This window comes from Eimeria acervulina, genomic scaffold (assembly GCF_000499425.1).
Source record: "Eimeria acervulina Houghton genomic scaffold, Eah_scaff56, whole genome shotgun sequence".
NCBI classification, from domain to species: Eukaryota; Apicomplexa; class Conoidasida; order Eucoccidiorida; family Eimeriidae; genus Eimeria; species Eimeria acervulina.
The window spans coordinates 79,895-92,756 of record NW_013549729.1 but is presented as its reverse complement, the minus strand read 5'-3'; the positions used below and the strand labels follow the sequence as shown (position 1 = coordinate 92,756).

General features: G+C 53.2%; 3 protein-coding genes across 3 annotated transcripts; 2 read left to right on the top strand and 1 right to left on the bottom strand.

Moving 5' to 3' along the window:
- Positions 1-288: 288 nt before the first annotated feature.
- On the top strand, positions 289-1,395 carry EAH_00010850 (hypothetical protein; the record flags this gene model as incomplete). The annotated part of the gene is made up of 1 exon (XM_013395044.1): positions 289-1,395. The coding sequence occupies one exon, from the start codon at positions 289-291 to the stop codon at positions 1,393-1,395; it is 1,107 nt and encodes a 368-aa protein (XP_013250498.1).
- Positions 1,396-3,498: 2,103 nt separating this feature from the next.
- EAH_00010840 (hypothetical protein) lies at positions 3,499-5,421 on the top strand (the record flags this gene model as incomplete). Its single annotated transcript, XM_013395043.1, has 1 exon — positions 3,499-5,421. The coding sequence occupies one exon, from the start codon at positions 3,499-3,501 to the stop codon at positions 5,419-5,421; it is 1,923 nt and encodes a 640-aa protein (XP_013250497.1).
- A 2,043-nt stretch (positions 5,422-7,464) lies between these two features.
- Positions 7,465-10,764, bottom strand: EAH_00010830 (hypothetical protein, conserved; the record flags this gene model as incomplete). Its single annotated transcript, XM_013395042.1, has 1 exon — positions 7,465-10,764. One exon carries the CDS (start codon positions 10,762-10,764, stop codon positions 7,465-7,467), a length of 3,300 nt encoding a protein of 1,099 aa, XP_013250496.1.
- Between the last annotated feature and the right edge of the window lie 2,098 nt (positions 10,765-12,862).

Sequence of the window (12,862 nt, the reverse complement as noted above, 5' to 3'; positions counted from 1 at the left end):
TCTTCACATACTAGATCTTTTCAGTGCTGCACTTATTTAGATGGTGGTGAGTTCTGCAACGCCACCCCTGGCAGATTCTGGCCTGAAGCAAGTAGTTTCTCAGTTGAGTGGGGCTGGCGCAACGTGCTATTTCCCATTCTCTACAGATGCGCCGTTTTATTTTTTTGTAGAGTGTCTCTGAACCTTTGAAAGCTCTTTTGCTTCCCTTCTGGTAATATCCGTGCTCCATTCCCTTGACGAGAGTCCGACGTGCTGAAGCCTTTGAACAATTCCAGGGGGCTATGCAATATGGAGCACGTGAAATTTCCAGAATTGATAAAACCCGTCAATGAAACTATATCATCTGGCATGCCAGCGCTGCATTTCAATGTCCCTAGCCTACAAAGCAAGCCAGCAGCTGCCTCCCTATCACATCGGTTCCAATTGGGAGTCGTTGTATGTCTCGTTCTGGTTTTCTTTCTGAGCCGATGCTACCTGTTGATTAGTTCAAGGGTTTCTAAAGCCTTCGACAAAAGGCGATTAGCATCGGGGGGCGGCACGTCAGGAGAGGGCAACAAAGAACGGGAAGGGGATGAGCAATGCGCGGGGCCTTCCGAACCGGTCGAAGATGACGAAACGCCATTGCTTGAGTCCATTGCTGAATTCCAGAGCACCCCACCTAAGTCTCAACAGAGCGGATTAGTGGGTTCTGTACAACAGCAAACACAAGTTGAATCATCGTATGGCGGACCACTGGGTGGGGACCCCATGAGTGAGCGTAGAGATGACGTGCGGAAAACCCGAGAAAAAGTGGGTAGGGCAGTTGATATTCTGACTAAAATGCTACAACAAGGAATGGATGCGCTGAATGAGAACTGGAGTTCGACTAATCCGCACTGGCCATTCTGCCTCATGGTGTTTGATGCTTTAGTGAACCAACAGAGTGTGGCTAGTAGTCTTTTTAATACGAATAATAGAAGATTTGGTACTCGAGAGCGCATTGTGTGGATAGGTAAATTGCGTAATGGGCATGAGGCAATAAGCGTCGCTTCGAGCGTTCTAAGTGCGTTTGCAGATGCGCATGGCCTCCCAGGTCCTCACCAAGGAACCCAACCCTCAGGACAAAATTTTAAACTTCATTGCGTTTTGTGCATCGGAGAGACCACTGCGAAACTCGAGGATGCCATGGAACAATACATGGGTAGCCCAGGGGTGGACAGTCTTGCCGCCCTTAATGCCGCAATGGTTGATGCTTCATTTTGGTTACGCGTATTCACCGAAATGATGTCGTGCAGTGGTTTAACATCGAGGCCTGGTTCAACACCAGTCGACCTTCTGGATGATGCGTTGAAAAATGTGGCGGATGCCTTACGCCATGCACATATGCAATCAATGAGGATGTTGAGCCAAATATAGTCCTCGTGGCAACGACGCTAAAATACATAAACTGCAGGCGTACCCGGTGATGGTCTGGCCCCTACTGTACTGCCCTAGACCCAATCGCAGCGGAATCAACAGTGGCATCAACAGCACCAGCAGCATCGGCAGTCGCAGCAGTTTCTGGATGAGTTGTGACGCATTACAGGACGCAGCCGCAGCCGAAAGCATATGAAGAGGCCTCTTAAGATCGTTGCCAGGCGTGGCCCTTTCTTTGAGCGGAGCAAAGCCTCCCTGCTCTTTTCGTTTTATTTTTGTGTCCTTAGTTTCCTCTGTCTCGCCATGTACGTAATGGAGGCGTTGGGTGCCAGCCCGTTGTACAGCATGCTGCTGTCAGCCTGTCAGGTTTCCTTATGGGATATCATATTTGCCTTCCTTGCTCGCCTACCCTTACGCAGACTGCAGGTGTTGGGTTTGGCCTGCGCCTCCATATGTAACGAGTAGTGTGCAGCCGAGAAGTTTGGAAATACCGCAGAGAGGATTATCAAGTTTGTGACAGGAGGGGCATTAAGTGCTCAGAACGACGCGAGAGAAAGAAGGAATTTCACTGATTCAGACTTTTTCGCGATTTCATGTATGTGTTGGAATAAGTGGTTAGCTGAACCGCAATAGTACGCTAACCGAGGCAGCGGGGACGGTTGGGTTGGAGGAGCTTGTCTTCATGGAATCCCGTCGCCTTCCCAGGGTGTGGACATTCACAGATACGAAGAAAGGACTTGCAGAGGGGCACCAAATCATGGTATATGCTTTGTTTTGTATGCTCTCCCGGAAGAGTCATGGGCATGCTCCCGCTGGATGTCTAGAGAGGGAATGTAGAGATTGTGGTTGCAAATGGCAGTCATGGTCTAAGTGTTGTATAGCAACGAAGCAATGGGGGCACAGCCATCACGTGCTGTCTTTGAATTGCAGCGTATCTCTGCATGGCAGAAACTTTGGGAGCGTCCCCGTTTATGATTTGAACAGGTTCATCTCTTTACTAGCCTTTTTATCTGTAATCGGCGTCTGCTAATCACGGGTCTATGGCGTTCGGTAGGAACCCCAGTATTGTGTCTTCTAGGGGGAACTGAGTTAGGGTGCATTATAGCGGCATCTGAGGAAAGTAGGCCTGTGGAAGCGCTAAGTCACCGCGTAGGTACAGTACATTGTCGTGCACGGGTTGTAGTGCTCAAGGCGGAGCAAGCCCATGCTACAGAAACATTCAGTGCAGACACGTCGTAAATGCTAGGGTTGTGTCAGCCACTGTTTTCATTGCCACGTAAAGTGATGAAGCGGGGCAAAGTCTTCACGAGTCGCCTCTCCCGAGTCTCAGCGGCAAGTGTAGCCTCTGGCGCGGAAGAAAAAAGCAGCTGTGGGGCTCTATGAGCTATTGTTCCATGAACTATTGGTTTGATGTTCTCAAATGCGACGGCACTCGGAGCGGAACGAATAACACTGGCCATCGGGTCCCTGGGAGACCTGGAGGGAACGTGAATGGGAGAGACGCATCCTGACGGGCATTTTCCGTTGTTGCAGCTCGCTAAGAAATGAAATGTATCGCACTGCAGTATTTCGCAACGAGAAGGTAAAGTGGATATATTTTCTCTTTCGTGGGAGTAATCTTTTAACCGACGTTCGTGGGCTCGCTGCGCAGGCAAGTCCCACATCGAGCGCCAGAAACCAACACTGACAGGCATGCCCTCGCTTTCGGGGGGATTTCGAAATGTTTCGCTTTTTAATCGCTGAAAGCGGTGAATTCCGCAATTTAGCTTGCTTGGCGATTCCTCTTTATGCCAATCGGCTCAGTGACTTGTTCTGTAGAGAGCTCCGTAAAGGGACTGAAATTGACCAATGTTCCTGCACTAGCTCTTCCTCCAAGCTCATTACAGGTTCGTGCCCACAGTTCATTCCGCACGGAATAAAAAGCACGGAAAAGCAGCCATGGTCAGTGCCAAGGCTGAATTAACTGCCTTGGAGAAACAGGGCGTTGGTTTCGCTGACCGTGCAGCGCAAGCAGGTTGGAAGGATGGCACGACTGCGGGGAGAAAAGGAACGGGACCCCAACTTACTCTGCACTTAATACTCGTGGCATCAGTCGGAATCGCAATGACATTTCTAATCATCACCTGTTTCCGCCTCACCAGCACTCAGCAAGCGGTTCAAACACGCTCGTGGGTGCGGCTGGCTTCGAGCAAGGAAGGTGGTGACGACGATGCCATGTGCCCTGGATGGCAGCCAACGGAGGAGACTGATCAAAGGCTGCCTCAAGCGGATGCACAAGAAGACCTGATGGCGACGGGGGAAGGTGCACAGGAGGGGCAGGGAGAGCCAACGGACGAGGTAGCGGGAGAAGAGGGGCAGCGCCAGCCGGAAGATTCTGTGGGGAGGGAAGAAGAGCGAGGGGAGAAGCAGTTTCAGGCTGATTCAGAGGGAGGGGCAGCGGAGCCGTACCAGCAGGGAACGCTGGTGGGAGGGGCAACACGGATGGGGGAGCAGCTCGAGGAACATTCATTGGGAGGGGCGGCAGGGGGAGAGGCGCCTCAGCAGCAGGAAGAGCTGATGGGAGGGTCGGCAAGGGGAGAGCTGCAGCAGCAGCCCGTAAATTCATTGGGAGGGGCAGCAGGGGGAAAGGAACCGCACCAGCACGAAAAGCCAATGGGCGTAGGACCAAGGCCTGGTGATATCCCAGAAGAAAAACGAAAGACAGAAATCTCAACTCCTGCCCCAGGTGAGCACTCAGGAGGAGCAACGGCCCCAGAAGTCTTGGAAGAGTCTACCTGTGGAGGATCTGGTGCGAGATCTCCGCATCATCCAAGGAAGAGAAAAAGGAAGACCAAGCATACGGAGACTGTGACACCACCTCCGTTGCCCACCTATAGGGGTCCCTATTCGGATGTCAATGCTCCCCGTGATTCCGATGAGGAGGATGACGACACTCCAACATATCGCTGGCCCACGGGTTCTTTTTATGACATTAAGGGCCCTAGGTTGGAAGTACCTCCTCCGCCAGCCAAACATGGGCGTATTTTGGGGCCGAAGAAGCCAGCCAAGGGTGATTCCCAGGGTGGCGCGAAGGATAAAGCCTTGGATAAAGCCAAGGGTGGCACTCAACCGGAGAGTCAGTCTGAAGACAAGAGGGCAAAGGACCAACGATCCAAAGTAGGCGCGCTAACGCAAATTGTTGGTGAATGTGTGAGCTATGCAGAGGAGTTGAGTTCAACTAAGGGTGCGAATCTGGGATCAGCCGCATGGCTTCTAAATGTAGTATCCAATTCGCTTACTGTGCAGATATGTGTCGCACGCCAAACCTCACAATCGGTAGAAACTGAGGAAGCTTGTAGGGTGGCGGAAGCTGCAGTTGATGCAGCACATGATTGGATTGTACGGCATGGTGGAACACCGGAGACGGCCCACCTTTCCGGGGAGGGTCCTGTCACGGAAGAATCGAGGGACTCCCTTTCCGTCCGACTGCTAGTGCTCCATTTGGCCAGCAACAGGCTCACTGAACAGTTACGGCATTGGAGGCCCGGTCCATCGGTGGATTATCTAAAGGAATGTGAAAAGCTTTTAAAGATGGCGGAAACGTTACTAGCGGGGACAGAGCAGATGCTTGGAGGCCTAATCAACGAAGGGCAGCATGCTGCTGCTGAAATTCTTACGCAAGCCTTGGAAGTTGTTGAAGACCTCACCGAGGAAATGCGTCTGGTGACGCGCAGTGGGGCTTCGAACCCATTTGCCGCTGAAGTCCCGAATGCCCCAGCCTTATCTGCGTTGACTAGCTTGGATGCGGCGACCACGGCGGCTGAGGCTTTGTTGGATAGTATGGCTGGCGGCGTAGACTTAAGCATACGGGCTATTGCAGGTGAGCAACTGGCTAGTTGGACGCATCTCTTGTCCTCAGTCGAGCTTCTCCTAGGAGGAGATGGCATAGATGGTTCTTTACTTCAGCGCTGCATTGATGCTGCCTGTCATTTGCGGGAAAGAGTGGAAATAATTCAAGCAGTTCTGTCCAGCACTAGCACGCGATGATTTCCTGTTTTGAGACTTAGGTGGCTGGAAAACCCGGAGAGGAATAGCATTTTCTCCTTCGAGAGAAAAGGGAATTCCGCACTATCCGCATGTGCGGCGTTTATCAATTTCTGCTGTCAGCATAAAGGCATTCCCCTTAATGGAGGGTAAAATCGTTTTCCCGCTTCCTCCACACGAGCCTTTTTATATAAGCGGAGGCTCGTCACAGAACCTATACTTTCACCAAGAAACAGCTTCTGTCGCAGAAGAACGAAGGTGTGCTGCAACGGCGGCAGCCACTCTTCTGCAGCCGCAGCAGGAATCTTTGACTGCTATGCTACTTAGCAACATATTGACGACTCCCGTAGGTGGCTGCATTCACGCTCTGCCTTTCTTGTCCTACGGCAAGGAAGCGTAACGGTATATCGGATTTGCGGATACACTAGGCCAGGTGCATGCACACGAACCTTAAGACATACGCAGAGTCGTGGTAATTTCACTTTTCAACTCATTAGTCACAGAGAAGTTAGTCCCATGCTTCATTTTAACTTGCTCTAAGCCTCTGAGCCGTCGTATTTAGCGTCGTAGGAGAGCAGTTGTTCTAGCATTCCAACTTGCTAAGCACCTCAGTTGCTACCATCGGCATCCTTTCTGCATGCATCAATTAACTCTCCTGCGAAATTCCAATCGATTTTCTGTGGCGTGCCCGGAATGCAGGTGGGGGTGTCACACTGCACTTGTCCGATTCATTAGGGCCGCAACTCTGTCGAGTATGCTTGCCCTGCTATTTTGCTTTTGTTCGTGTGAAGCTGGAAGATGCATGCTCCGGGTTGCTAGTAGCGACTTAGATAAGACCTTCAGATGGGGATCACATAAGAAACACAGGAGTCTTGACTGGTGTGGGTACAGCGGACTGCCGCATTCGGTTCACAAGCTTCCCCAGCAAATGTTTCTGCTGGAGCGCATCCAGTTTGGACTGAGCTTCCAATTGGGTTCGCGAAAAAGAGGGAGAGTGGTTCACCACCAGGGCGCGGAGGCGCGGCCGGTTGCCCCTGGGATGGGGAAGCCCGTTGGCTGTCCAGTGCACTCAGCACCGCTTGTACGGAGCGAATTCGTATGAGCATGTGCACCTACTCGTAGACCAGCACGCCACTGTTACAGGGTTATATCTAGGCTGAAGTGATTTAGCGGCTTGCCGGTGACGCTGCCATGCGGGTCCTCTAACGCAACATACCAAAACTGTACGCATAGCCCCAGTGCACTAGCATACCACTTGGACGCCTGCACAAAAGCGATTGATTTCGATAAGATAGGAAAGTTTCATCCTCGCGCCACTCTTTGGCTTCAGTCCATCTCTGGAGCGACGAATCTTCTCCCACTACCACTGTCCTGGAGTTCAGGCTGTTTTAACAGTGCCAGGGCAAGTGCTACGCCACCATTCCAAATGTTAGCGGGCCCAAAGTTATGCAGGGCACATGGGCTATTGGCGAAGCATGGCCATCTAGTGCTATGAGTCCACATGCGAGAGGTTCCCAACGCATCCACCTTGGAAGTCGATAATCACAATCGAGAGCAGCCATGCCCTGAGGTGGCCTGCCCACCTCAGGGGCAGGGCTGCTCCCGACGAAGCTGGTCGAACTTCATTGTTACACCAGCCACATTACACTGGCATCGGGGTCTGCCAACAAACAGAGCAAAACGCATCATGAGTACTGACGTTGCTCGCATCTGGACGCCCGCAACATCAGAACCAAAATTTACATCTGTATCGGAGAAGGCAGTAAATATACACTTACCGAATACGCGTGGGACAAAAGAACTTTGGCATACACAGGAGGGTGCTGAGATCATCGCTTCCGCCTAAAACCCTCTTGCAATTGAAGGGTAGACTTCTCATCGTCCCCCACATCTTGCGTATCGTGCTCTCAAGTACCTAATCAGTCGTATTCACCACTGGGCTAAGAGGTTCAGACAGCCCGTGCTTGCAGCTGCCAAAGTGACAGCCAAGCTTGATGAGTGCACTTCAAGACACGCGAAACGGTCGCTGTGAAGTGCACTGCGCCACTACACCTCTTCGATTTGCTGCCCCTGACTAGCAGTAGCAGGAAACGTTTGACTAGGGAATGACCCTTCGTCGCGGTCGCTGTTTTCTAAAGCCTCCCCGCACCGCCGACGCCGCTTTAGGTGGCGCTCGCTCCGAAGGTGCTCTTGCTGCTGAAGCAAGACTCCAGTGTCGACCCGATGAGACCCACGGCGAACTCCCCATAATCCGCCAGCCGCCGCCCTGCGCCCTGGCAGTGCAGCGGCAGTAGGGACAGTGGCAAAGCCATCTGCGAGCAAGCCCGAAGCTGGCTGTGCTGCTGCAGCAGCGGTTGTGGCCGCCTGTACGACCGAAGCATTGGTTGGCTCCGTTTGCGGCATTCGAGACTTCTGTGCTGCCGCTGCGGCGCCCTTGCTCACCCACCTCAGCCACTGACACGCCAGTGCATGTGCTCTCTGTTCCCCTAGAACTGTGCAGCAGAAGCGTTTTTGAAGGAGCCGCTGCCGCACAGAATCATAGGCGGTCGCAACATAACAGTCTGAGCTGCTCTCTAGGTACACCCGAGGAATAACAACAGTGCGGGCCTTCGCAGTGGGGGTCTCTGTTTTAGCTGCCGGCACTTTTGAGGCGCGGCTTTCTCGGGAGGTACCCAGGCAACCTGAAGACCTTCCATGAGCTGCCACCAACGTATGCGCTGAAGCCACGCGTTGTGCTGCTGTTTGTACTGCTCGTAGTGCTGCAACTCCTACGTCTGCTGGTACTGCCCATGATCCTGTGTCGACCAAGCTTACTGGTGCCGCTTCGCCTTGTCCAAGTTCAGCAAACCTCTGTGTTTCATATGGATGTGAAGCATCAGAAGGATCTTTGGCCCCTGTACCTGGAACAGGTTCTGTGTCCACTGCTGGAGAGGATGGAGTTGCCCCTGCTGACGCTGCCGCCGCTAATGATGATGAGCTTGCCGTAGTCGGACTCGAAAGAGAAAGAATCTTGCTGCCGTCAACAGGCGCCAACTGCAACGCAACTAAAGCAGAAGGCCTCTCAACTGAACCTCGCTGCTTCTGTTGCTGCTGCTGTCCCTGAACCGCAAGGTGCTGCTGTAGTTGTGTCAGCCGTTGCTGAATACGTGCAAGCGGCTGCATATAGCTAACACTGGAAGCGCTGCTGGGCCAACAACAGGAGGCCCCCATATATCGCATTATATCTGATGGGTTGTTGCTGCTGCGACTACTGCTGCGGGCACTTGGAGCTCTAGCAAAGTGATGGCCACTGCGTGTGCGCCTCAGAAGCGCTGTATTTCCTATGCTACTACTCTTGCTGTTGCTGTTAGGCGTCCATGCAGTAGTGGCAGCAACTGAATCACCGTCTGCCTCCCCAGAAGCAGCGGCAGCGTTCTCATCGTTCAACTTGCTCCGGCGTGAGTCTGCAACAGCTGCAGCAGCGAGTGCAGCCGCAACTGCCCCGACTCCTTCAGGCGTATCCTTCGCTGAATCTGCAGGCAGCAAGAGGTAGCGAAGAGGCGCTTTCGGCAAAGAAAATGACGCGAAGGGAAGCCCAGTTGCATTTCTCTGGTGCTGTAGACGCAGGTCTCCATACACTCGAGTGCAGCAACGACACCACTGAGTCCATCCCTCTAACCCCAGTGAAGCAGCGGCAGCCGCAGCTGCTGCCAAGGGACAGCCAGATTCGGCGCCTCCTCCCCTCAAAGTGCTGATAGCTGGGGGTCGCAAGGGGAGGCCGCAATAGCAGCAAAGGGGAACCTGACCTCCGTTACGTGTAGCGGCCCCGTACCCTCCAAAGCTACAGCTCGTGCTTCCTTCAGGCCATGGTGTTCCAGCAGTTGCTACCGCTGCTTCCGCTGCTTCTGCCATGTCCTCCTCTTCCCACGCAGCCTGTTGAGAGGCGAAAATTACAGACCGAGACGGAGACAAGGGGCGGATGCAACTCAGTGCAGAAGGCATCTCAAGCTCGTAAGGGGATTCAAACCAAGACGGGCAAACAAGTATCCCATCCCCGGATTTCCTGTCGGAGTGCGGCGCGGCAAAACCTGAACCAGATGAACACTGTTGTTGCAGCTGTTGTCGCTGATGCTTGTCCCCTTTTGCTGCTGCCGTCGCATACGCTTCAAGGACGCTACGCGAGCCGCTCCCGCCGCCTCCCCCGGATGTGCTACCGAATGCTCCCTCAGCAGCGCTAGCGTTGTTTGCCTTGCCACTGCAGCTGGCAATGCAAGAGACGCAGCTTGCACCGCAACAGCAACGGGGGCTGCTCCCTCGAATGTCGAGCCACTCTGCAAGACACTTCGTCCTGTCGTCAGCTTGGGGCCCCGTCTGTTGGTGCTGCTGCCCCACTGTATAGCTCTGCAACACCTGCCGATGCGGTTGCCGCATGCGTCTCCTCCCTCCAGAAGCAGCGGTAGGCCCCACAAAAGCGCCAGCAGCACCTGCCAGAGCAGCAGCTGGATTTCCAGGGACTGATCCGGTAGCCGCCGCTGCTGCACCTCCACCACCAAGAGACTCACCTGCTGTAGAGGCGCAGCCCGTTGGCCCTGTAACCTGCACCTTCCCTGAATTCGCTAGGAGGGCCTGGCGGAGAGACCGACGCGGCCCCCGGCAATCTAGGGATGCTGCAGGAGTCGCTGCAGCAGTGGAAGAGGACTCATGCACACCAGCTCGTGGCGTTGCAGCAGGCACTGCTCCTGCAGCGCCCGCATCCTCTGCGACACGGTGAAGCCCTCTGCCGAAAGAACCATCATCAGTTGAAGTCGCAGGTGTTGCAGCGGGACCAGCTTCCATACCTGGCCGCGCACAATTCTTAGCCCCCCGACCCCTGAACGAAGGAGGAACTTCACTACATAGTGCTGACTGGGGGCAGCTGGTACCATAGTTTCTGTTGCGGTGCGCTTCGCGGGCGTTTGCATGCGCTTCAGCTGTGTCGCGTTGTTGCTGCGTCACACTAACAGCAGCACAAGCCCTTGTACACTTTGTACGCGTCCCACACACGCGTGATGAGGGTGCACTTTGTCTGCCGACACTCTGCCGAGTTAACGATAGCCGTGCTGTTGCCTCGCGACCTGCCTGGGGGGAAAAAAATGCCCCAGTGCTATTTTCGCTGCTAGCCACGGTCTTGTCCAGTGAAGATGGCAGCAGCTGGGCTGGGCATGAGGATTTCGAAGAAATGGTTGAGACGGGCCCCTGAGCTGCTGAAGCAGCAGGTACATCCGCTGTGCCCAGGACTGGACGTGCCGAGTGACTGGATTCCTGCAATCCACTCAGGCTCACCGCATCTGGAGAGGAAGGGCCATCACTTGCTGCAGGAGCTGCCATGATAGGTTCGGATAGGAGGTCAACCGCTTTGCCAGGAAATCAGTAAGGCCATGCGGCGGGTGTCACTCGTCAGTGAAATTTGCGGGTGCCCGAATTGCCCCACAGCATCCCATGTTGTAGCTCGTTTCAGTATTCCCCAAGCAGAGTCTTCGGATGATCAGGAGAAGACCACACATGGGGACTGCAGCGCCGCCGCAGAAAAAAAAAAAACAGCCCTCACCAAAAATCGCTTCCTCCAACAGATGGAAGACAGCCAAGTCGTGGGCCAGTACTCCCCCTTCTGTTCAGCATGAACAGGAAAGTGGAGATGTGGAGGGCGCAAATGTTTTTAAATGATGAACACTGCGTGTAAGCGCCCTAAACCCACAGATCTGCGGCTGCTACACCTCGGGCCACGCAGCTGCAAGTGTAGCAAATAGTCAGGATAGTATCACCGTACTCGGGACCAAAAAATGAGTCGTTAGAGGCAACACAATCCGCAGAAAAGGAAAGAACCAGATTCACTTGAAAGAGTCCCTGACGCTCAGCAGTAGCCACAGCGACCAGTCACTGCACGCCGATTGCACCTGTCGAAACACAGTAGCGCCGTGTTCTGGTCCATGTGCAAGGAACTAACACGCATACAAGTGCATGCAGCCACTAATATTAACCGAAGGTCAGAAGGACAAGCTAAGCCAGTGCAGATCCGCCAAAATATTGGAAGAAGTGTTTTGTGCGACGCAGCTGCTGATTACGACTAATAGGCGCTGAGGGCGCCTGTACGCGATATTATTTGGTCTCCGTACAGATTGCGCTTCCGTAAGTTGATTATTCCAGTGTTGACGGGCTTTCCTTCCTCGTTCTGGATACTAGCATTCGGCCGCGATGCCAGTCGCCTCGCCCCGTGCTGCTTCATGGGTTCTATCCGTAGCGGCACCTTTTGTTAACACGCGACTCTAATATATTGACTTTTATTCGAAATTTTTCTCTGTATCAAATACCAGTTTTTTCACTTGGCCTATATTCGCCATTGATTGGTCACCCGCTTCGTTTTTACACCTCCCTTCCTTGACTACGTGACAACCAGTCTAGCAGTTCTAGTGCTCTGTCTGAAGTTGGCGCGTGTATTCCTACTTGCATGCACGCTATCTATTAAAGGCAAATTCAACGTTTTACAAGTGTCCACAGTGCTAAGCCCTTCAGCAAGCGGGCTCTATTGAGCTGGCGTGTGGGGTTGCCCTTCAGCAGGAGTTCCAGCGAGGGGTGATACAAAATAGTAAGAGGCGGCCTCTTCTTCGCAGCAGCATCAGGCATTTCTGTTGCTGCGGCTGAAACGCCTGAAGGCTGGGAAGGCGGTCAGTTGGTTGGGGGGAACTCTTAGCTTTCGTACTTTGGGCTAATTGCAGATCACGATGGTCATCGGCTAGTCGAGGAGCCTCGTTAGATTTTGTAACACCAGATTCATAGGACGGGACTAAATCTGGCTTAGGGGTGTTGTTGGCGAGCAGCGAACAACACCCCTACGTCTGGGAGAGTTACTGCATAACACTGATTGGTTGAAAGGAAAAATGGAACGAAACAATACATAATATTTCAGCCCGTGTGTCCTCTCGCATAATGAAGATATATCATGATCTGCCCTCGAGTGAGGGGGCAAACAAAGGGTAGGCGCCTCGTCGCATTGCAACGAGCGCAGTGTCCGGCGCTGTCTAGGTGAAAACTTCCCTATCGGGAAAAAACGGTCATGGAGAAAGCCACCGCCTTTTCCGACCTTTCAAATATAACGAGCGCCGTCATGCGAGGGGGGTGAGTTGCTTGCTATTCTGGAAATGTAATCTCTAGAATGTGCTCAAAGGGCTATGGCTGCTATTTGCATAATATTTCAGGGGGAGCGTGACAATGGTGGCAATATCTGAGCAAGGCTGCACCTTTTCTGGAGCGCATTCAGACTATGAAAGCTTCCCAACATGCGCTGTGGAGTAGGTTTATCCTCAACTTCGCAAGAGAGCAGGCTAGGACAAAACTGAACGAGCTTCAAGAGGGGGAGCTATCTATCGGTATATCTAGAAACATCAGCCGTTTGACTCAGAAATGTCACTTTTGGAGCGGAGACACTGCT